At 37.2% G+C, this 26,009-nt stretch overlaps 2 protein-coding genes across 9 annotated transcripts in view; one reads left to right on the top strand and one right to left on the bottom strand.

Annotated features, from left to right (window-relative positions):
- CCDC146 (coiled-coil domain containing 146) overlaps positions 1-26,009 on the top strand; it is a 139,283-nt gene that overhangs the window by 28,481 nt on the left and 84,793 nt on the right. The gene's annotated exons all lie outside the window — the stretch shown is intronic.
- FGL2 (fibrinogen like 2) lies at positions 21,578-25,316 on the bottom strand. Its single transcript, XM_081535800.1, has 2 exons — positions 24,638-25,316; positions 21,578-22,458 (listed from the first exon to the last, which is right to left on the bottom strand). Exons 1-2 carry the CDS (start codon positions 25,251-25,253, stop codon positions 21,749-21,751), a joined length of 1,326 nt encoding a protein of 441 aa, XP_081391926.1. The 5' UTR covers positions 25,254-25,316; the 3' UTR covers positions 21,578-21,748.

Genomic DNA, 26,009 nt, shown 5'->3' with positions numbered 1-26,009 from the left:
AAAGACTATTCTACTCCCCTAAAAAAGAAATCAGATCAAACACTTGCATAGGCCACACCTTGCAACCCTGCATTAGTTCCTAACGTTTTAGAATCTGGCTTAGTTCCCACGTCCTTCAAGAAACTGTATCTGAGCAGCCAGTGCACAGTATTTTCTCCAACCTGTCAATTCTTATGGCATTTGTAGGCTGTACCTTCCACTTGGTACAGGATCATTAACAGATATTTATTGAATATCTTCTCATTGTGCAATATTTTGCATAGCAGATTTAATTCCTCACTGATATTATGATCACATTAAACAGTAAGACTTAACAGGGCAGGGACTACATTGTGTTAAATTCACTCTTTGGGATTAATGTTCAAAGTGGTGCTTGGGAACGAAGTCACATCAATGGATTGTGTGGGTTAATTCTGGACACCTGCTCCTCAACCCTGCCATGGCTGCCTAATGATGAGGACTGACACTCTACAGACTTTTCTTGTCCTGTTGAAAACTTTTATTTAAAAAAAAAATTTTTGTTAAGGTGTAATATATATTCAGTAAACACCACAAATACTCAGGCTATAGCACTTTTTTATGTATGCCATTAACCAACATGTTCAGCACTAAATTCATTATTCTCCCAATCCTAATTCTCCTCCTGTGTTCTTTTTATCAGTTTGAGGGCTAAATATCTCCATTAACTATTTATTGAATTTATCTCTTCTTCATTCATGCCATATTCACACTGACATGAAAATATATTTCCTGCAACTCAGGGGTGTTCCTTGAAACTCTTCCAAGTCATTGCTCCCACCGAAGTTAGCCACCATTCTGACTTATCATTACATATTTGTTTTGCCTCTTTTAAAAAATCATATGAATGGAATCATAGTACCATGATCATTCTTGTGCATGCTTTATACTTATGAAGTCATTTAACTTGGGTGTATACCTAGGACTGGAGTTCCTGTGTCATAGTTTATGCTTATATTCAACTTTAGTTGATATCTTCAAATATCTACTACTGTGGGCAAGAATCCCTTAGAAGAAATGGAGTAGCCCTCAAAGCCAACAAGAGTCCAGAATGCAGTACTTGGGTGCAATCTCAAAAACAACAGAATTATCTTGGTTCACTTCCAAGGCAAACCATTCAGCATCATAGTAATCAAAATCTATGCCCCAACCACTAAACAGAAGAAGCTGAAGTTGACCAGTTCTATGAAGACATACAAGGACACCAAAAAAATGTCTTTTTCATCATAGGGGATTGGAATGCAAAAGTAGGAAGTCAAGAGTTTCCTGGAGTAACAGGCAAGTTTGGCCTTGGGAGTACCAAATGAAGCAGGGCAAAGGCTAACAGATTTTTGTCAAGAGAACGTGCTGGTTATAGCAAACACCCTTTTCCAACCCAAGAGACGACTATACACATGGACATCACCAAAAAGTCAGTACTGAAATCAGATTGATTATGTTCTTGGCAGCTGAAGATGGAGAAGCTCTATATAGTCAGCAAAAAGAAGACCTAGAGCTGACTGTGGCTCAGATCATGAACTCCTTATTGCAAAATTCAGGCCCAAATTGAAGGAAGCATGGAAAACCACTCAGCCATTCAGGCATGAACTAAATCAAATCCCTTATGATTATACAGTGAAGATGATGAATAGATTCAAGGGATTAAATCTGGTAGAGAATGCCTGAAGAACTATGGATGGAGGTTTATAACATTGTATAGGAGGCAGTGATCAAAACCATCCCCAAGAAAAAGAAATGCAAGAAGGCAAAGTGGTTGTCTGAGGAAGCCTTACAAATAGCTGAGAAAAGAAGTGAAAATCAAAGGAGAAAGGGAATGATATACCCAACTCAATGCAGAGTTCCAAAGAATAACAAGGAGAGATAAGAAAGCTTTGCTAAACAAACAATGCAAAGAAATAGAGGAAAACAATAGAATGGGAAAGACTAGAGATCTCTTCAAGAAAATTAGAGATTCCAAGGGAACATTTCAGACAAAGATGGGCACAGTGAAGGACAGAAATGGCAAGGACCTAACAGAAGCAGAAGAGATTAAGAAGAGGTGACAAGAATATACAGAATAACTGTATAAAAAAGGTCTTAATGACCCAGATAACCATGACGATGTAGTCACTCATCTAGAGCCAGACATCCTAGCATGTGAAGTCAAATGGGCTTTAGGAAGCGTCAAAGATAGTGGAGGTCATGAAATTCCAGCTGAACTATTTCAAATCCTAAAGGATATGCTGTTAAAATGCTGCACTCAATTTGTCAGCAAATTTGGAAAACTCAGCAGTGGCCACAGGACTGGAAAAGGTCAGTTTTCATTCCAACCCCAAAGAAGGGCAATGTCAAAGAATGTTCAAACTATTGTACATTTGTGCTCATTTCACATGCTAGCAAGGTAATGCTCAAAATCATTCAAGCAAGACTTCAGCAGTACTTAAACCAAGAAGTTCCAGATGTACAAGCTGATTTAGAAAAGGCAGAAAAACCAGAGATCAAATTGTGAACATCCGTTGGATCACAGAGAAAGCAAGAGAATTCCAGAAAAACATCTATTTCTGCTTCATTGATTATGCTAAAGCCTTTGACTTGTGGATCACAACAAAGTGGGGAAAATTCTGAAAGAGATGGGAATACCAGACCACCTGACCTGTCTTGAGAAACCTGTATGCAGGCCAAGAAGCAACAGTTAGAACCTGACATGGAACAACAGACTGGTTCAAAATTGGGAAAGGATTACATCAAAGCTGTATATTGCCACCCTGCTTATTTAAATTACATGCAGAGTACATCATGCAAAATGCCAGGCTGGATGAATCACAAGCTGGAATTAAGACTGCCAGGAGAAATAGCACTCTAATGATAGGAAGTGAAGAGGAACTAAAGGGCCTCTTGATGAAAGTGAAGCAGAGAGTGAAAAAGCTGGCTTAAAACTCAACATTCAAAACACTAAGATCATGCCATTCAGTCCCATCACTTCAAGGCAAATAGATGGGGAAAAAGTTGAAACAGTGGAAGATTATATTATCTTGGGCTCCAGAATCACTGCAGATGGTGACTGTAGCCATGAAATTAAAAGATGCTTGTTCCTTGGAAGAAAAGCTATGATAAACCTTAGACAGCATATTAAAAAACAGAGACATCACTTGGCGGACAAAGGTCTGTACAGTCAAAGCTATGGTTTTTCTAGTAATCATGTACAGATGTGAGAGTTGGACCATAAAGAAGGGTGAGCACCGAAAAATTGATGCTTTCCAATTGTGGTCTTGGAGAAGACTCTTGAGAGTTCCTTGGACAGCAAGGAGATCAAACCAATCAATCCTAAAGGAAATCAACCCTGAATATTTATTGGAAGGACTGATGCTGAAGCTGAAGCTCCAATACTTTGGCCACCTGATGGGAAGCACTGACTAATTGGGTCCCTGATGCTGGGAAATACTTTCAAATGACTTTCTGAAAAAACTGTACCAAGATATACACTCTGATGAGCTATAAGCAATTGTCCTCTTCCAACACTATGGCAAGGACCATGTGTTAAACAGGACCTGCCTCAAGATCTTGCACAGAGATAAGTAGTAAATATTTAGGATTTAAAAATATTGTTAACAAATAGTGTGTGTCTCTTTGTTCAAAGCATCATGTCTGTTGCACATTCAGGCTTAATTTAAGTGATAGCTTTCATGGTATTCCCCAAGTCAAAATTTCTACTTTTAATATGTACATGGTTATGTAAAGTAGCACTGATTTCTAAGGGTCAACTTGGTTGTCAAATGTCAGTGTGTCAGATATTGAACTTTTCCAAGCTTTGGAAGTCATAAAATCATTCTTGTCTGAATGCCAAGAACCAAAACCAAAACATGAGTGTATCTTGCCTGAGCCTTTTGGCTCTTTTGCTTTTCATCAGAACTAGTCAGCAACTCCTTTCATTTCCTAAAAATAATTTTTATGCCAATCATTGTTAAGTCTTTGACCTGATTTAACCAAGGGATAGAGAAAAAGTAGCACAGACCATTTGGGAGACACAAGGGACAGTGTGAACACTGGAGGAAAATGCTAAGGAAGTAAAAGTGTGAATCTGTATATAATGCAAAATTCTGTTAGAGTGTAGGGTATGCAAGTATTGTGGATGTGTAGATTGAGATGGATTAGGCTTGCTGATAAGTGACCTTTTCACTGAAACAGATTCTATATAAAACTATCCACTGTTGGACTCCTTAAAAATGTGTAATAAATATATCTGTGATCAAGGTTTAGTTGCATGTCCAATTGGAAAAGAATTGAGATAGCAAGAAGTTTTTGAATTCCAGTGAGAGATGTTAAATCTTAATCTATTTAACAGATATTAATTCAGCACCCACTATGTGCCAGGCTCTGTGTTAGGAAATATTTATTACCATTGTTATTAAAGTTACTAACATTTACTCAAATTTATCCCTTCAGCTCCTCCTCTCTTTTGAGAAACTCCTATGTGCTGTACAGTGCTAGATGTCATGGACATTCATAGGCATAAAGTATTTTAAAGGGTGCTAATCCCCTGGAGGAAGAAATGACAACCCACTCCAGTATTCTTGCCGGGAAAATCCCATGGACATAGGAGCCTGGCGGGCTACAGGCCATAGGGTTGCAAAGAATCGGAGACGCTGAGCATGCACACAATATGCAATTCTTTAGAAACTTAATTTGGGAAATAAGAAACTTGTTGTGGTAAACATCAACAAAAGGCAATGGATGGTTGAGAACCTAAAGGTCCAAACACTGTGATTAGAACTACATGGAGGAAACAAACACTGTTGGTTGAGATGATCTGGAAAGAGCTTTTCAGAAGCAGTAGGACATGAGAGAGAATATTTTGTCCAAATCCATGGTGTCCACTGTGGACCTACTCTTCTATCTTAAGCTTTGCCCACACTGATATATGCACATACTTGGAATATCTTTACCTGGATGATCCCAGGTTACCTCCAACTAAACATGTTCTGAATTAAATTTGTTATTTTCCTCCCAAACCTAATTTTCCTCCTGTATTCTGTCAGTTGGTTTTCACTCTTAAATATCCATTAAAGTTTTCTGTTTTCCATTCCCACCATCTCACCAACCAGAATGCCATTTCAGTGATCAAGATAAGATGTGGAGACCAAACCAAGCAGTGGCCATGGAAAGGAGAGAACACATATAGGAGAGATAGTAAGGAAGTACAAAATGCTAAATCAACTGTCTGAACTGATATGGATGGAGTGAGGGAAAGGAGTCTAAATTGATGTTTAGATTTGTGATTTAGGAAAGTGGCTGGATTATGGTATTGTAAGTGACAGAAAATTCAGAATAAGCAACAGTCTGAAGGAAGTGTCCAATATGTAAGTCTTGAGCTTACCAAGGAAGGCCCTTGACTGAAGATACAGACATAGCAGGTTCTTGTTATTCGGATGGCTTTTCTGAAAAGAATGCAAATTGCTTCTTATGTATATTTAACAGCATAGTCTACCACTGCATATTTATAAAAAAGATGTTACTATCATTCACCTAATTTCCTACCTTTAAAATGATCTCTTTCACATGTTCAAAAGGCACTTTCTTATTTTGTATTCACTTTGATCTTTTTCATAAGGCTTGTAACAGATTAAATAAATTTTGGAATTTTAAATAAAAACTTTATAAATTTCTGAAAATACTGGTGATTTTTCTGATGCTACTAAAGCTTCCTTCATTTTCAAAGTTGGATCTTTGAGTTACTGATGAGTTTCTTGAGATAATGTTTTCTACTTCTTTCATACATGAACTAATTAATCAAATAACTGGTTACAAAGAAGAAAATGTAAGGTATCCCCCCACCCCAAGGAGCTTACAGGCAAGGCAGTTTCAACTATGTAATTTAATTTTCATAATAATTCCATAAAGAAGTTTGAGATATCATTATTTCCACTTAAAGGTTCTGAAAGACTGAGGCTTGCCCTGCTTTGCACTGCGAGGCAGATACAGAGCCAGGCATGCAACCTAGTCTCCTGTCTCCAACCGTGATGCACATTTCACCTGACATGATTCACTTGACAGTCACACATTTAAACACTGCTATTTTAGGATTTTACAAATTTACTTTTAAAATAAACTGTATATTAAAAGAAAAAATAAAGATAAATATTTTAACTCGCCCCTTAAATATTTCTCTTTGGTTTCCCTATCCTTTCTTAGTTATCACACCTCACTAATAGTTGTACTTAGAGGATATGCACTAAAAAAAAACTAAATTTCTTTTAAAAATGTTTCTACAAGTCTTATACTTTTCAGAATCTTTTTACTTTTCCTTCAGACATCTAGGTAGGCTTGCAAGAATATTTCTTCAGGATTTTGTTTGGCTGTAAAGAAAATTCAAACAGACTAATAATTTATTAAACAATACAGATAGGTTCCATTTTCCCCATAAAGTGTTTTGTTTTTTACTTTAAGAGCAAGATGGAAATTTTAAAATCTTTACAGTATGGAAGAAGATCATGGATCATGCTTGGAATACACTAAACATTTGGGGTATTAACATGGCTTGTGTCTATCTATAAAGATTGGAAATTCACATTAGGATTATGGGAATAGAAGCCATACTCCACTTCACAAAGTGATTAACACCCCCAGTTCAGTCAGTAACAAATGTATCAGGAAAAGATAAAAGAAGGTCCCATGTTAGGGTATCCTCACCCTTGGCACCTTCAAAGATGATTCTGGACATGAATCTGGGGTGTGGTTAAAAAACAAAACAAAACAAAACAAACTCTGCTATCTGAACATGTGATCAGTGGCAAGTAGGAGTCAGAGACTGTTAAAAATTGGGAACCGAAAGGAATTGGCAGTTCCTCTGCCTCCTGTAAGTGAGGTTGTGTGTGTGTTAATCGCTCAGTCATGTCCAACTCTTTGTGACCCCATGGGCTGTAGCCCGCCAGGCTTCTCTGTCCTTGGACTTCTCCAGGCAAGAATACCCAAGTCTTTATTCACATTTATCTCAAAATGAATAGTTCCTTTTCATATATTTAAGACTGTTTTAAAATATAGTGTATTGTAAGTTCCCTAGTGATCTCCTGCTGCTGCTGCGTCACTTCAGTCGTGTCCAACTCTGTGCCACCCCATAGACAGCAGCCCACCAGGCTCCCCTGTCCCTGGGATTCTCCAGGCAAGAACACTGGAGTGGGTTGCTATTTCCTTCTCCAATGCATGAAAGTGAAAAGTGAAAGTGAAGTCGCTCAGTCGTGTCTAACTCTTTAGCGACCTCATGGACTGCAGCCTCCCAGGCTCCTCCATCCATGGGATTTTCCAGGCAAGAATACTGGAGTGGGCTGCCATTGCCTTCTCCGCCCTAGTGATCTAGTGGTTAGTATTCAGTGCATTCACTGCTGTGACCTGTGTTCAACCCCTGGTTGGGAAACTGAGAACCTACAATTTTGGGGCATGGCCAATACATAAATAAATAAGATGTATTAATAGAAAATGTGAGGTATAGGAAGGCCAAAAGGTCAGGAGAGAATTGTCATTGAAATGATAGTTTATTACTCACAGTTTCTTTAAAAAAATAAAAAAGGAGGCATGCCATAACATGGGGGGGCGGGGAGCCACATGGGGAAGCATCAGGTTGATCAGGAGACAGAGGAGAGGGAGGAATGGTATGTAAGAACTTTTATTGTGGTTTCCCTGAGAAGGAATGGGTGATTTGGGATAAACAGCTTAGGATTGGCTAGTGTGAATAATTTCAGCAGACTCTGGGGCATAGGTGATGTCCTGAGTTGTTTGGCACCTGGCATTGGGATGATTAGCACAGTTGTACAGTGACCTGAGCATGAGGGCCCAGTAAAGGAAATTGGTGAGGGTGTGGACTCTGGATTGGTTGGTTTCCATTTGACAAGTAGTCTTCTTCCAAGGAGGAAGACTCTTGTCAATGTAGGGGAGAAGGACGATGAGGGAGGCAAGGTGACTCAGGCATATTATCAGGTCGTTTAGAACAAGGCGTATCTGGCATAGGCATGTATGGCAGATGTTAAAGCATCAAATTTACAGAAGCTGGTTAATACAGAGACCTACTTGTACTTTGGTTTTTTTGTTTGTTTCTTTGGTAAATTTTGTTCACATCCTTTTTTTCAATTTTTTTGTGTGTAGTTTTTTTCTTAGAGATTCATAGACACTCTTTATACATATAGAAAATGGCCCTTTGTGCATAATATGCATTGCAGAAATCTTATTCTCTGATTTTGGATTTCTTTTGAGTTTGCTTAAGATGATTTTTCTCCATGTGGAAATTTATTTTATATGTGCTTATATTTATTGACTTCTTCTTTTACAACATCAAGATTTTATGCCATACTTAAGAAGACCTTTGGTACTCTGTTATCATAAATTATTTCCTGTGTTTTCTCCTAGTATATTGATAGTTTGAGTCATCATATTTTAACCTTTATTCTATCTAGCATGTATGCTGATATAAGGGGAAACAGAAAGGAGATGACAGCAAGCTTAGATCCTCATGCCAAGTCCAGAACCTCTGGACTTATCTTCTGAGGCAAATGTTCTTTACATATTCTCCCAGCCCATGTATACCTAGGTGTGGGCAAATAGGTATACCTGGGTGGCATCAGAGATATGAATTAAGTGGGTACAAGAATTACCAAATATTGAACCACAGATTAAGAAGACAGGAATTTTGCTGTCTACATCTAAGAATGGACAGGCTCAAACTATCTTAAATTTGAATGATTTGGAAAGAAAATCTCTGATTGGTGGGGCATGGTGGCGGGGGGAGGCAGGGAGTGGAAAAATGGTTCAGTAAAAAATGGGTCAAATTTCCTGCTCTGCATGTACTAGTCATACACTTTCAATTCCTGGGCCTCACTTTACACTAATAGTACATTTCTCATCTTCAGAGGCACCTCAAACTGCCTACCATTGTGATTTTCACCCTCCTTTTAAACTGCTTTTATTACTTGTTTCCCAGTAAAAAAAAATCTTACACAGAAGCACAATATGTAAGACAGAGTTGGATGTGGTGGATGTAGAGGTGAAGGATGCGGAGGTGAAGGTCCCCTATTCTTTCCACTCACATCTCCTGTCACCACCAGCACTAGGGCCCCAGTCCCTCAAGGCACTGGGGAAAGCCCCCATGCTCTGTGCAGATAGTCTATGAACTGAATATAATCGAGCTGCCTCTTCCCACCCTAAAACCCATCTCAGCACAGCCAAAGGAAACACAGATCTGTCTCAGAAACCTGTAGAAAGCCATGTGAATACACTGAAGGTTCCTTCAGGGAGAGAGGAGGGAGCTCCACCGCATGTCATATGGCAAACTTCCTAAAATTCCTCATCATAGCAGAAGCCTCTCCCCACCACATATACCCCCATTGTTCCCTCTTTAAAAACTCCTCCAGGAACTTTTTTTCCCATCCCCAGCTGGGTTTTCCTCTTCGTATCTACACCCATCTTTTCCTTGATATCTTTGGCCATTTCATTATTTTATAAAACAATCTTCAGAGTTACTTCCAGCTTCCCTCCCCACCCAGTGTCCCAACATCACTCCAGATTCAGACACAAAACCAGTCAATAGGTGGCAGGGGGAGACTGTAGATACTTAGATTGTGAATTTTTTCCTGCTTTAACATAAAGATCAAATGTTACTTCCATGTAGTCTCATTCACCATTTCTTTCTTCCTTTTTTATTTTGTTTTTTTAACTGTTCTCTGCTACATACCTTATGCTCCAGTCAAATTACACGTATCATTTTTTTCCTAATTAGCTCCTGGTTTTCCAGCCTGCTTTTGTTCATCCTCTACCCAGCCTGGGACTGCTCTCCTCCACATTTCAGTGCTTCAGAATTCTACCCATTTTTCCCCCAGGACAGTTCAGATTCCACCTTCTTAAAGCATGGTATTTCCTGACAAAGCGGGGACACTTCTGTTGCTGTAACTTCTCTGCATGTGCTTGTACCACATATCACTTATTTTTTTTCTTTTTTTTTTTTAAAAAGCTAATCTATAGTAGCTTTAGGAACTTTGAAAGCAGGAAGCCTGTTATTCTTCTTGATATTCTTTGCAAACTCTTGGCACACTGTTGCACATGTAGCCATGCCATTTTCCTATCCACATACTAACCAGGTCTGACCCTGCTTAGCTTCTGAGATCAGATGAGATCAGGCTCGTTCAGGGTGGTATGGCCATAGACTGCCATTTTCAAAGGAATAGATGTATATAGTAATTAGTAAAGCCCCCCACCAAAATAATCACACTACTGAATGGCTACTTTACAAGGCACACTAAAGAGAAGAAATTTCTTCTGAATTTCTGAATGCATTTTCCACATCAAGTGCACCAAAATCCTCAGATATTTAAATGTTTAAAGTTGGAAATATCATACCAAGTTAGAACTATTGTGCATCTATTTTAGTTTTATTTTTGCTGACTGATCCCGAAAAGGGATATGCAATGGGGAGGCAGTGATTTTACAATATTTTTTGAAAACAGAACAAAATCTTTTAAGTGAAACTGAAGGTGAAGCCCCAAGATTCAAGATAAAAGTAAAACCAGAACTATTCAAGGTGAACAGTGTTTCATGTACCATCTATTCTCCTGGCATCCTCTCCTTCCCCGCTTCCTTTAGCATTCATGACATATGTCTGCAGAACCTTTTAGGGTGACTGGGGACACAGTTCGAGAACCTTTCCTCTAGTGGTTCAGCCTGTTAAATACCAACCCCATAAATACTGTACATAAATACTGTAACTCCCATAACCATCCAACTGACATAACTACCCATGATATAACCATGAGTCTCTCTAGATTTTTAATCACTGACTTGTTATAGGTTAGAAATTTTCAAAGTCACCATCACCAGTACCATTCATATAAATGATATGTGCATTTGAAAAGAATTATATAACAAATGAAAATAAAAACTTTAGTGTTTACAAGAGAAATCTTCTGGCTCCCAAAGAACTTACAAAGTGCTTTGTACTTAAATGGAATGTTTTCCTTAGTGAATCCCGCCACGTAACCATGGAAGTAAAACAGTGTTTGGAGAGTACAGAAACTTGCTTGCCTTTTCTGTCAGAATTAATTCTGACTTAGCTACAGGAAGAAAATAATTTTTAACCACTAGATTAAGTAAGGACATTAACACCCTTGAAAATATATATTTTTTAAAAAATATCTCCTGTCAACAGAATATTATGTAATTGTTTTTTGAGAAGATACAAGGAGAGTTATTTCACCTTAAGTTGAGACTTATTTGGAATCATTTTCTGTTTTGTAGATTCACACAAAAAGTCAGAGCAGGGGTGATACTGAGGCTTATAATGTATGTATTGGTTTGGCCAAAAAGTTCGTTCAAGCTTTTGTATACCATCTTACAGGAAAGACCCAAAAGAACTTTTTGGCCAACTCAATACTTTACCATGGAATTATCACAGGTAATTTATCATAGAAAATTAGTTCATCTCGTGAGAAAAACACCAAGAAGGCCAGGAGAGCTGAAAATAGATAATGGCCCACACATGATATACAGCTTGTAGATAACAAAAATTGTTTTTTTTTCCCTCCTTCAGGGAAGACTTTAGTGAGTGTAAAACATTACCTCCTTATTGTGGCATGAATCACAGCAAACAGAAATAACACTGGAAATGCTCCTAGGAAAGTGTCCAGCACATGGCTGGCTCTCGGCAAGTGAGAGTTGCTTATTATGAGCATTTAGAACAAACTCTCCAAACAAAAAGTAAAACAGATTAATTGATTGACTGAAAAATTATGATACTCATTACTGAATGAGAAATAAATGTAAGCAAACAGTTTTGAGTCCCTTCTTTGATAAAATTTCAGAACTATATAAGCACAAAGTACTTCCCTCTTGTAGAAGATGAGAAACCCAATTTCCAGAGATATCAAGTGAGCAAGTTTTCAGATTCTACATGATTTCAAATTTGCTGAACTTTTGTATGAGGCCTTTTGTAATGGAGAAGCAATTCATCTTAATAGTGTCATCCTTAATTACTCAGAGAAAATCCTGAATGCTAGAAATTAAACTCAGATTTTGAGAGTTCAGAAAGTTGTTATTTGGAAAAAATCTTATTCAGAATACTTTAATAAGCACATAGCACCATGCTATACACATAGTCGGCAAATGATAAATATTTATTGGATTAAAATAATAACTATACATGTAATAGTTGTTATAAGGGGCTAAAACAAAAAAAAAAGTGTTTATTTTAAAATGTGATTTTTTTCACTTTCAAGAGAAGAGTATAGATTCTCAGCATTATAGTGTAGATTTCCTTCTGAAAATAGCTAATAAAATAATAACGATCTTTTTGAGTTACTATGTGAAGCTCAGGAGGACACTGATCACAAGTTAGCTAGGTTTTAATTTCGGTTCCCTCCTGGGACTTTAGGTGAGCAAAGATGCACAGGGAGAATTGAATATAATGATGGAGACAGTAGGTTGCTTACCTGACAGAGAAGTAAAAAGAGCAAAGGAGTAAAAAGAGCAAAGGAGTAAAAAGAGCAAAGTAGTAAAAAAGAGCAAAGTAGAAGGAGCCATGCTATGGGACTGTGGATGAGAAGAGAGGCAGTGCCGAAGGAGCAGATCAAGGAATACCAGCAGCACTAAGAGCACAGAATTCATTTCAAGGATTTAAAGAAACTGCCGAAAGCTCAATTTTATGGCAATCTATTTGTATGTGTTTATATAAAACGAGCTATGTTATATAAGCTAGCTATTGGCCCATTGTGATTTTTGTTGTATTGACTTTGGACTACATATAAGAGCTGCATATCTATTTTATTTCAATGGACAGGCTTCCTTGTGTGTTATAGCATGCATGTCACAAATTCCGTGTGTAAGCTTGCATGTATATCATATATGTACACGTGGAGTGCACATGTATGTGCATGTGTGCATGCATCTACACACCACAAGGGGAACCTCCCCACATGCAGAGACCTACACTGATTGCTATCTGCAGCTGCTGCTGCTGCTGCTTAGTAGCTCAGTCATGTCTGACTCTCTGACCCCATGGACTACAGCCCACCAGGCTCCTTTGTCCATGGGGATTCTCCAGGCAAGAATACTGGAGTGGGCTGCCATTTCCTTCTCTAGGGGGTCTTCCTTACCCTCTATCTGCTGCTGGACCCAACCTAAGTGGAAACTTCCAGTCACATTCACTGATAACCATTCCATTGTAAGCACTTTGAAAGCTATTAGAAATACAACATTAGGTTACATCTAACTTGGAAAACTATCAGAAAATATTTGTGAAAAAAAACAAGTTTTAAGATCACTAACATCTCAAAAATAAAAAGGAGTAAAACTAAGTCTCCTCTTAACTAAAGGTTTATAATCATAGCAAACTAGTGCTCTAATGATTTAAAATGTCCATACATGGTTCCTCATACTTGGGCATTACACTGTCAACAAAGAATGTTTTTTTTAGTCTGTAGCCTAGGTCATATTTCTTTGGCTATATACACATGTGTACACACACACGCATACACCATATCCTGAATGAATGACAACCCTCCACCCTCAGAAGGTGGCGTCTCCCAGATGATGCGCTGTGTAATATAGTCTCAATATGGTATTCCTCCTCCCTTCATCGTGAAATGACTGCTTAAGACAAAAGCAACGATTTGTAGAAATCCACAGTAACATAATGGCTTCTAAGACATCCAGTAAGCCAACACCACAGTGTGGCTGGCAGAAGCAAGAAAAGCACATCCAAATCTCCAATAATCCAGAGAAAGTATCTGTTCCACTAGGAATAAATCTCTGCCCTCTTCATAAGGAAGCTACCCTGGGACTTCTCAAATGACACATTTACAGGGTGATCGGATGGGATGCAACTGTGTTGGTTCCTCCTTATCTCCAGCTTCTTCTCTGAAAGTCTTCACTTCACATGCATCTGTTTATTATGTTATTTCCTCTAGTCCCACGAATTTGTTAGCAGCTATATTTTAGCAACCTACGTATCTTCCCTGAACATCACACTAACATCCAAATGCCATCCACTTAAATGTGTTATAGATCTGAACTTAAGATATTCAAAACTGCTGATCCCCATCCCCTCCCCCACCACCCCCACATACACTTTCCAGACAGGCTCCCCCTGCAATCTTCCCCCTCTCAGTTAACAGCAGCTCTCTACTTAAGCTGCTCAGACTAAAATACTGTAGTTTTCTATGATACCTCTAAATCTTTCCACTGTCCACTCCTTTACCCCATCACTCTCCAAGTTTATTGCAAACACCATCAGCCTGGTGTTCATGCTTCACTCTTCTGTCCTAACTGTACTCTTCCCTCAGCTACAAGAAAGAACTCAGTGAAAGTCACTCAGTCATGTCTGACTCTTTGCAACCCCATGGACTATACAGTCCATGGAATTCTCCAGGCCAGAATACTGGTGTGGTAGCTGTTCCCTTCTCTAGGGGATCTTCCCAACAGAGGGATCAAACCCAGGTCTCCCACATTGCAAGCAGATTCTTTACCAGCTGAGCCACCAGGGAAGCCCAGGAATACTGGAGTGGGTATCCTATCCCCTCTCCAGGGGATCTTCCTGACCCAGGAATTGAACCAGGGTCTCCTGCATTGCAGGTGGATTCTTTACCAGCTGAGCCACCAGGGTAGCGTAGCTACAAGAGTGAGCCTTTTAAAACTGGATGAGATCATCTACCTCCTGGAATCAAAACCTTTATGGCTCTTATCTACTTAAAAGGCAAAATCCTTATCATGACTCACATGAGCTGGCAGCCCCCACCCTCATTTCTTATTGAAGCCCAGCTCCCCAAGCTCTCTCTGATCTCATCTCCTAAGCCCCCTCCTCCCCAGACTGCCTGCTTTTCCAGGCTCCTTGCTGACTCTAAAACACACCAAGCACTTTTGTACCTGATGCTCTCTTTGCTTGGAACATACTTCTCCCAGTTGTCTGTCTGGCTTGTTCTCCCTTATCTTTTATGTCTCTGATCAAATGTCACTTCCTCAAGGAGGTCTCCTCAGACCTCCCTATATAAAATAACACCTTCCCTCTGAAGCTCCTTATCTCTCTTGCCCTGCTTAATTTTTCATGGCACTTATCATATATTGTTTATTCATCTCCTCTGATTAAACATAAACTCCCAAAGTATGCTGTTAGTCACTCAGTTGTGTCCGATTCTTTGTAACCCCATAGGCTGGAGCCCACCGGGCTCCTCTGTCCATGGAATTCTCCAGGCAAGAATACTGGAGTGGGTTGCCATTCCCTGTTCCAGGGGATCTTTTCAAACCAGAGATCAAACCCAGGTCTTTTGCATTGCAGGCAGATTCTTTACCATCTGAGCCACAGGAATTTTGTCCATTTTAGTCACTGATATATCTTGGTCTTCCATGAAGACTATCTAGCACATGGTAGACACTCAATAAATACTTTGAAAATGAATTACAGCAGAATCCACCCCAACATTTCTCTCTTCATAAGTCTTTTATTTCCAAGACACTTTTGACTTCTCAACCTCAATTAGTATTAGCTGCTACTGAATCAAAGTTTGTTTTAACTAATCAAACAATTAGAACCAAATACATCTGCTCAAACTAGCCTACTGAATACAGAATTTCTGGTAAATATACCTCTGTCAATGAATTCAGTCACATATGAAATTCTGGTACTTTTTTCTTTCTTTCTTGGTCAAGCAACCTCAAAATCTATCTTTATGTGTGTTCCCCAACTTTCTGCTGATATAAATTAGCCAAATTGTATAAAAGCTTCTCTGGCAATTTGACTTTATAATTCTCAGGAGGGCATGTCTTACCTTGGTTATAGATCTGGAGATGCTGAGGAGTGAGATGGAAGAGCCTAAAGGAGGGTTAACCTCACTCCTTCAGAATTTGTGTTTTTGTTTTTTTCAGCTATATACCCAGGAGTAGAAGCGCTGTGTCATATGGTAGTTCTATTTTTACTCTTTTCTGTTTTCCACAGTGGCTGCATCAATTTATATTCCCACCAATAATATACAAGATTTCCCTTTTCTCCACATCCTTGCCAACATTTGTTATCTGTGTGTGTGTTTTTTTTTACGGTTGTCATTCTGACAGGTATGAGGTGATATCTCATTATGGTTTTTGATTTGTATTTTCCTGATGATTAGCAAAATTGAGCATCTTTTCATGTGCCTGTTGGCCATCTGTATTTCCTCTTTGGAAAAGTGTCTATTCAGTTTCTGCTCATTTTTCAATTGGGCTGTTTGTGGGTTTTTTGTTTTTTGGTTTTTTTTTTTGGTTGTATGAACTGTTTATATATGTTGGATATTAATCCCTATTTGGTCATATCATTTGCAAATATTTTTTCCCATTCAGTAGGTTGTCTTTTCATCTTGCTGCTGGTTTTCTTTGCTGTGTAAAAGTTAAGTTTAATTTTGCTTTTATTTTCGTTACTTTAGGAGACACATTCAAAAAATATTGCTGAAACTTTTGTCAAAGAGTATCCTGCCTATGATTTCCTCTACAAGTTGTATAGTCTTACATTTAGGTCTTTAATACATTTTGAGTTTAATTTTGTATATGGTATTAGAGAGTGTTCTAATTTCATTCTTTTACATGTAGCTGTCAAGATAAATGAACCCCAATGTTCATAGCAACATTATTTACAATTGCCAAGATATGTAAGAAACCTAAGTATCCATCAATAGATGAATGGATAAAGAAATGTGTGGTATATAAATACAATAGAATACTATTCAGCCATTAAAAATGAAAATTTGCTATTTTCAGAAACATGGACTTGGAAGGCATTATGCTAAGTGAAAAAAGTCAGACAGAGAAAGACAAATACTTCATGATATCACTTATATGTGGGATTTAGAAAATACAACAAGCTGGTGAATATAGCAAAAAGCAGACTAACAGACATAGAGAACACACCAGTCATTACCATTGGGGAAGGAAAAGGGCAATATGGGGTGGAAGACTGAAAGGTATAAACTATTCGGTATTAGACAGGTTGAAGGATGTATTGTACACCACAGGGAATATGGCCAATATTTTGTAATGACTGTAAATGGAAAGTAACATTTAACAATTATATAAAAATTTTTTGAAAGATTATTCCCTCAGGAAAGAATGCAACAGTGCCTTTAGCAAGAAATACCTTATTACATGTGGGGGGGGAACTGCTTCAAGGAGCAATGGAGGCTCAGTCACATTTAGGAATTCAGGGGACTCTGAGTTCTCCAAGTACACCCATTTCCCTCCCTCGCTTCTATTCTTACTTTCCACTCGTCCCAATCAATAAACAAAAGAAACCTGGCAAAGCTATCATTCAGTAAACATTACAATTTGGCAATGTGCAGAATGAAATTCAAGTCTGGATTTAGCCAACTCTGCTTGTTACCTCTGGGGAGAGGGAGGGGCCTGGAACTGAAGGTGGTTTGCAAAGGGGTCTTTAGTCTAAGTGATGATTGTTTAAAAAATTAAAGCATTCATGCATTTTTTTATGATTAAAATTAATTTCAAAGTTGCAATACAAGTATGTAAAATGCTTTTTTTCTTTAGGAACTCAGCCAGGTAGAACAATCACTGGCCTCATAAAACCATCCTTCTCTGCATGATAATATACCCAGAAGCATGTTCCCAGAATCCTTTCTAAAAGTTTGCCATTGTTTTAAGTACCCAACCCTATAGTATATCTGATCCTGTCTTGCCATATCCTCCCCTGAAGTCAATTCAGTGCTAACCTGTATTCACAATCTCCTAAGTTCTCAGATTTGATGATACCCAGTCCTTCCCCATTTATAACTCTGGGTTCTTTTGACTATAGCTCTGCATCTGTGGTAACATATTCATGAACCACTTTGAGTAATAACACTCCTGTCTCAAATTTCCTTTACATCCTAGTCGAACAGACTGATTTCAGAGTAGAACCTAGACAATTATTGAATAATATAATGGATAATAAGGAATACAGGATGGTATAAAACCAATGGGAAGAGGCACCAAATCTCCCTTGATGTCATCAGAGAAGACTGCCCAGAAAATATAATTATTTAGAAAGATGATAATGATGATAGATGATAATGATGATAATACCTATGTATATTCTAGGTGCTTTATATACACTATCTCATTTAATATTCTCAATAACTCTGTCAGATTCTACTATAACTCCTATTTTATAATTGAAGGAACCAAAAAAAATGAGATTAGGTGATTTTGCTTGTGCTCACAGAGCTTGCAAATAATGGGGTTGAAATTCAAACTTAATTCTGGCTTCTGAGTCCCTGCTCTTAATCATGGATAATAAAACAAAACTCAGTGGGGGTTAAGGATGGCATTCTACCTAGACCAAGGGAACAACAACACGAAGTAATGAAAATATGAGAGAACATGGTTTATTCTAGAACAAGGCATTCAGTATGGCAAGAGTGTGAATAGTAGCAGAAAGGATAGGCAGAAATCAGTTAATGAAGGAGCTTATTTGCTGAAATTTATTGTATAAAAAAAGAAGGAATAGTTAAAAGGTTTTAAGCGGGAAAATAACATGATCAGAATTATACATATATATATATTTTTTTTTTTTTTAATTTTTTTCTGCACCAGTCAGCATGCTGGATCTTAGTTCCCCAATCAGAGATTGAACCTGTGCCCCCTGCATTGGGAACATGCATCTTAACCACTGGGTTACCAGGGATTGTACTTTTGAATCATTCCTCTGGCAGTGATATGGAGGACAGGTTGGAACAGATTCAAACTGAGGACACAGATCACACTTAGGAAAGGGCTTGCATTATCCTAAGAGGATGCTGAGGGCTAAATCAGAAGAGCAACATGAATGATGGAAAAAAGAGGAGATGGGGTTAAATGTCACAAAAATGAAACCAAAACTTCCATATTTCAAATGTGTCAACAGTATTCAAGAGGAAAATAAGATAATGGTGTTCCTGTATTTGCCCCTGTCTTCCTGTTAATGAAATAGTTCTCATTAAAGTTGTCAGTGAGTCAAAGGTACTGTCTAATTAGGTAAACATTATGTAACTTTTCAGCTAAGAGTAAATATATAGAAATTATTTTACAAACAATAGTACTTAATGTTTCCAAATTGAAGAAATAAATAGATGTGACGATTAAATCTTTTATTTTACAACGTTTTTAAAAGACATAAAACATAAACCTATTTTTATGTTTTATATAAACATATAAACATTTCCTTTTATACATAAAAGAAAATAAGAATTCTAAACAAAGGCTTATCATGATGATATTACCCATCACTTTTTACCTTTAAACCTTCTACCCTTTCCTTTGGTAGACATTCAAAAATAAGGAGCAGCAAATTTGTTACTCAGATTTCTTTTGTCTTGTATATTTAAGCTCTTTATTTATTGGATAAATGTGTCATCATTTCATCTGGAGCATTACTACTTATCAGAAAAATTTGATTTTTTTCCTCAGTGATTAGTGAACCAATTCCGTTTGGAATTTCTAAAGACCTAATCTTAGTCAGTATTTTCAAAGTATAATAAAGCTCAGAAATAATTTGTTACCTCAGATAACAAATATTAGTCATTAAAATGGAACCAAGACAAGACTCTAAAATATTTGTTAGTAGTCAATACACATTTGTGAACATTAGCTCATGATATTCGTGAATAGTTTTGCTAGGGCAAAAAACTCTCTCAAATAGAATCTATTCCCATCAATATGCTAAAGATTATAAAAATCTAAAATATATTTTATAAGTGACATGAACTGACTTCATAAAGGAAATTTTGTTATAGAATTTGTTATTAGAAAGGTGCCATAAATGTATAATAGAAAATAAAATTTTGATTCTTTGAATAAGGTGGAGAGATAGGTAGGCTTTTGAATATTTATGTTGATTAATGAATTATTTGCCAAATTCTCCTGAAATGATACCTGCATCCTATTAAAATCAGTGTGGATAGTTGCTATGTTAGCTATTATTTTTAGAACTGTATTTTTTTAAGGAATCTATTTTTCATCTCAGAAATTTGCCTAAATTTATACATGTTAGTAGTTACATATAGTAAGTAAAAATGCCTTTATCTGAAATATTATATTGTATAATATCAAAATCTTCTTAGCCTTTTTGTAAAAATCAGAAAAGAGAGAGAAGTAAAGAATAAATTAGTTACAACATTTACACTTAGTATCCAATTGAGAGATATGAAGTCTTTGAAATCTACAGTGATATCTTACATTTTGGTAATTACTTAATTCTATTTGCATTCCCCTTGTTTTGGCATTTTAATAATTATTAATAATAACATAATTTTTTATTATGTTTACCTGAACTTTGTACATTATATATTTTTAAAAGAATGTCTTGCTTTTCGATTCAAATTATCTATAAAAAGGCAATACTTGAAAAATTAACTTCTTACCTAACGATACTATTCTCAATTATTTTCAAATAATGGGTAAAGCTGCATTTGTGTGAATTTATTTTTGAAAACTTGGCTACCTTAGTGGAAAAAGACACTAGAAATTAAAGATTGACTGTATATCTATGACTCACATACAGTATTGTGTATTCTTCCAAATGTTATTTTAGAGCATTTTTAAAACATGCTGTAGAATACTGCTGTTCTCTCTGAAATGATTCCTTTTTATGATAGAGAAGTTTAACAAATTATTTTTATAATCCTTTAAATATGATTCTTGCATTTTAGAATTAATGGATTATAAGCGTTCTAGCTACTTTTGTTAAAAAAAAAACAAAACTGTGTTTGAATCTTCTGATAGCAAAGTAAGCAATACACCAGTTAGGGTTGAAATACATGTTTGAACTGCTCTTCTATATATTTCAAATTCAAGTTTTTTATAAATATGAAGATTTACCTATTTGTCATACAAACTTAGCTTTGTATAAAGTGAATCACTTAATAATATTAATGCTTTGGATCTAAAATTGGCTTTCAGAATATTATAGCCTCTAAATAAGTGCTTGATTCCTTACCCACACCTACTTCTCCAAAAGAAAGTTTACCAGTAGTTTTGCACAGCAATGAGCAGTCTTAAATTAAAAACTATTATGCATTAGAGCAAAGGAAGATATTTTTTATATTAAAGCAGTTTTTACCTTCAAACATCTAAAGAGTTATAAACTATAAAAGAATTACCTTTAAATCATGGTCTTTAAGGTTAAATTAATTTTCTGAATGCTTTTTGGAGTGACATTATACTATCACATTTTAAAATATTTTCAATGATAAAATTTTACATTTCACGAATAGTACATGAGCAGGTTTAATTATATATATTTCCCCTTTCTTGGAAACTAAAATTCTGTAAGTGCCATAAAGTGAGTAAATTTATCTCATAATGAGGAACAGGGTATTTAGAGACAAATAAATACCCAGTAACTATAGCCTGAAAAGATATTTTTAAATCACTGTCAAAATAGAGGTCACTTGTGTGAAATCTAGCCTGCTGAAAAAAACAATTCTTTTTTAATTAGAGTGAGTAATATAATATAAAACTAAGAGAAATTAAAAGAATTATAAGTCTAATGTGTGATTCTTAACATTCCCAACTGCTTGCAAGTGTTTATTTGGATAACAGCAGAATAGCGACAAACGACTTCTTTAAAAGGCATATTTTTCAGCTTTATTTCAAATGCTATGTAGCATAAGAACCCATTGCTCAGAGATAAATTTTAAGCCATAGAGAAGGAGTATGAAACATATTCCAAAGTGCTGAAGGAATTAATTGCCCTATTGGGTAATGAATACCCAGAAGAATTAGCATTAGTGATTTATGGCTTAAAGTGCTTGGGTCTGATCATCATTTTGACTTCTTTGAAGGAGGACTTGTAACCACCAGGTTGTGCCTCACTTATACCAGGCCAGGTACCCCAGAAAATCCCATTTCGGACACCTCTGTATTTTTGGTGATAATATTTGCCATTTAAGTTTGCAGAAAGACAAGCATCAAACCACCAGCCTGAACCGTAGTAGAGCCCACAGTTCCCAGAAGGGTATCGATCATTGTCTCTATCCAGGGTGGTGAAAAACTTCAGGTCGTGGTTGTAATGTTTACTGAAACGTAAGGCATCTCCAGCTGTGCCATTATAGTTACCAACGTGTAGACGGTATTTGAGAAACTCGTTGGCCACATAAAAGTGATCATACAAGGCATAGAGTTTGACACCATTAAAGTCTTCAAGATCTATTCTTAGAATCATGTCCTTACTCTTAGTCAGAAGATGGATTTTATCATTCCCCAGCCAAAATTCTCTTCTGAGGTTTCCAAAGCCTACTTTGTAGTCTTGCCATGTTCTGGTGAAGTTGGTGCTTCCATCCACACGGGCTTGCAGCACTGTCCAGCCTCCCTCCATGGTCTCCATGTCACAGAAAACTTCGAAGCTACTATTTCTGGGATCTGGTGTAACTCTATAGAGCTCACTGCTTCTTTTGCCTATTGTGTAGTATTCAGAGCAATCTTTATATATAAGATGTTGTTGAACTGAAGGAGTAAAAAAAGAAAGGCATTGGATTTTGTTAATAAAAACTAAGCATCTAAAGAATTCTTGATATGCACAAAAGCAGTTTGATAATTCGATCAATGGTGACAATGCAACGTTGCTCAGCTAAATTACTTGAACCTGTTTAACAAATGGTTATTAAAGCCTCGGAACAAGACCTTGGTGTTATAAAGCAGGCAAAGTTCTCTAACACACTCTTGGTTTAATAATATTGACAATATCAACAACTAATAACAACAAGAAATAAAAGTGATAGTTTTAGTAATTTAATGATATTTAGTGAGGGCTCTGCCTGTGTCTTAGAGATTCTGCCAAAGACTTGGTGACATCTTTACAGTTGATCTGCACATGAACTTTATGACATAGGTAATATTACTAATCTGCTGGTGAAAAAGAATATTTAGGCTCAAAAAGAAGCAGTGGCTTGCTCAATTATATAGGATCTTTAAATGGCAGAGCCAGAACAGGGCAAAGCTTGTCCTTGTAACCCTTCATTCCTTAGTCCTGAAACTCAGATGATTCCAACTCTCCTAGAATTGCATTCCATGCATACAGAGGATGCACAGGCTTCTATTTCCTTTCACCTAAAGAGGCTGATATACTCCACTTTCAGGCCATTTTACAAGATTATTCCAAATGATTTATTAAAATTCTAAAATACAGCATTGATCAACATTTCCATTTATCTTACTTGGTTGACAATTAAAGAAGCTCAAGTTAAAAAAAAAAAAAAACTTAACTAATATATGAATATTCTTATTCTGAATTTATTATCCAGGAAAATATTTAGCATTTCACATGTTTGGTTTTTAGAAGGAAACCATAGGTGATTACATTCAGGATAAGTATAATAATCAAATAATGTGGCTCTGTAGGAACCACTAGAGATATTTACTCCAAAATAATTTTTATAAAAATCCTTGCCAGATCAGGCAAGTTTAATACAAGTCACTATGAGCCACAAATAATCTATTCATGTGTATTTAGAACTCAGAATATTCAGACAGTTCCCCAAAACTTTAGTAGAAAAATAGCAGAATCTTGTTCTTGTCATTACACATTGCCATGTAGTACCAATCTAATACGCACCCAGGTATGCCACCCACAACATGAACCTGTCTTGCAATGTGCAGGATCTGTTTAGGTACAGGTTGCTGGGAGTATTAGCAACAGTGGTCCTTGAAACTCCCAAACACCTTCACTGGTTGATTCCCTGGGAGTGGAGCACGCATGAGGTGCTTCTTTCAAAGGAACCCGATCTCTGCCGCAGGCACCACACCCCTTCAACGTCACACTCATGCAAAGACAGCTTTCAGAAGACCATCAGCAAGGGTCCCAGGAACTCATGTGAAAAACCAGGGTTTGGGGGAACCAGTGCCACAGCCAGCAGTTCTTGGACAGAGTGGGTAGTTAGGTTTGTGGTCTTTAACGTGTATTTATTAAAGTTAATTCAAATAATCTGGATGGGGAGGATGGATTCTACTGCTATATGCTTGAATTCTAGTAAAAGAAAGGAAGAAATAAGAATGTATACCTTTCCTTAGTAGCATGTCAAAACTCTGCATAAAATAGTTTTTGTGCCACTAGGTCTCAAAGTAAAGAGTTTTGCACACACATGAAGCCATATAAATATTTTTATCCGATCTATAAAATCTCCCATTTCCACTAGATGTTTGGGATTATTAACCGCAGATTACTTGCTAAAATCTTTCAAAGGTCTCTTGTTGCTGTATAAGAAGCAATCTCCCAACCACAAAATAACTGATTTGCGAGGAACAGAGTACAACCACAAACACTGCCTTAACTCTATTGTTTTCGAATACTTCAGTGAACAGATAAGTAAGTTAAAGTCACTGAAACATTAAGACATTCTCTCCACTTCTGCTTGTGTGTAGCTCTGGTATCAGCAAATTAAAACCTTTAAAAGTGCTTTAAAATGGATACAGAACTCATTATGATTTTTTTTGTAAGTAGGTCCTATCTCTTTTCTGTGGTCACATTTAGAAAGATAATAGTTTCCCTTGTACTACCTTGATGAATAAAAGGCTTAACTTTTAATTTGTCCTTTGTTTAGTATAATTTCTCAGGTTAATGTTTATAGATCCTATTGAGTTACATAACATTCATCAACAAATGATAAGAAAACATTATTATACATACCTGGGGATGATTGTATTTGTTCTTGACTGGGACACTTAGATGAACATTTGCCATCCAAACTATTGACGACAAATGTGAGGTTTGCCACTTTGCTATCAACATAATGTTCTATGTTGTTCATATTTACAAGATTCAGCTTCTCCAGGCGACCCTGAAGCACGTCGATCTCCTCCTTGGCATTCTTAAGGTCAGAGGACAGTTTGTTCACCTCGCTCTCTAACTCTCTCACTCTGCTGTCCCCCGTTTCTCCTGGGGCTCCTGTGCCTGGTAACAGCAATCCATTTCTTCCTGGGTCTCGATTGTCATCAGCCTGCAGTTTGCAGTCTTGGCAAGTCTTCTTCAGGCTATTTACAATTTCCTTGAGATTCTGAACTTCTTTGAACACCTCCTCGATCCTGTTGAACTGCTTGGGGAGCTGAAGAGTCAGCGGGGGCAGGTTCACCTGGTAGGGACATTCGCCTTCCTCCTCACATCTCCCTCTGCTTTCTAGTCTCACCCGGCAGGCATCCTGGGCTGCTTCATCTTTAATTTCCTCTGTTTCATTGTTTGCCACAACCAAAAAACCATATGTAGCGAGGACAGTTGAGCTCAGCCAGCACCAGTTCGCCAGCTTCATCTTTGCGGTGGCGCTCACTCACCCCAGCAGGGAAGGGTGCCGGGCTGGAGCTGTTTTAAGAGCGGCAGCTGCCGGCCTGAGTCAGGCTTTCTGTGTTCTCAGGAAAGGGCGGGAGCTCTTTGCATCACAAGTCTCAGAAACTACGCAGAGGAAGAGACTGTCCTCATCAAACTCAGTTTGCCAAAACTGTTATTTATTCTCAATCAAAATCATCCTCTTTGGCATTCCTGCAGCCAGTCAGATGCACATATTCAACAAGTTTCACTTTCATTGTTTATTTTATGAAGCACAAGAAAATATTTGTACTTGGAGTAAATCATTTCATGATACTTAACTCCCCAGTGGGGGAAATAGTTTTTAAAGATAAAATTGAATGTGCTAGCTATCCAGATTGTGTGAAGGACAGAAATGTTACCAAAATGGATATGGTTCTTTTTTTTCTTTTTGGAATAAGCCTTCACATTGGGCTTTCAGGTGAAATCTCAAGCACTTAAACACAATTTTAAATATAATAAAGCTCAATTTTCTGACTCTTGCAGTGGACTTTTGTTTAATCTATTTGAAAAGGGAAGAAAACCAGTAAAGAAAAAAGTTCTGCTTTCTATTTCTTTGACTGTCGCACAGTGTAGGAGAGATGTCTAAATTATGAACACACTTTATAAGGTACATCATTGTCTTTTATCAAAACCAGCAGCCTTCTCCTTTGCCCTTCAGCAGTTTTGTGACTGTGCTGTCCTTCCACAACCACCCAAGTGA

This window comes from Giraffa tippelskirchi, chromosome 10 (genome assembly GCF_054371585.1).
Source record: "Giraffa tippelskirchi isolate mGirTip1 chromosome 10, T2T-mGirTip1v1.2.pri, whole genome shotgun sequence".
Classification (NCBI taxonomy): Eukaryota; Metazoa; Chordata; class Mammalia; order Artiodactyla; family Giraffidae; genus Giraffa; species Giraffa tippelskirchi.
The sequence above is the reverse complement of the archived record's forward strand: the minus strand, read 5'-3'. Positions and strand labels throughout refer to the sequence as shown.

Bases quoted from the DNA above. Each gene is read 5' to 3' on its own strand.
- FGL2 (XM_081535800.1), bottom strand. From the start codon at position 25,253: ATGAAGCTGGCGAACTGGTGCTGGCTGAGCTCAACTGTCCTCGCTACA. The intron at 22,459-24,637 runs GTATGTATAATA...TTACTCCTTCAG, and splicing joins ACAAATACAATCATCCCCAG to TTCAACAACATCTTATATAT.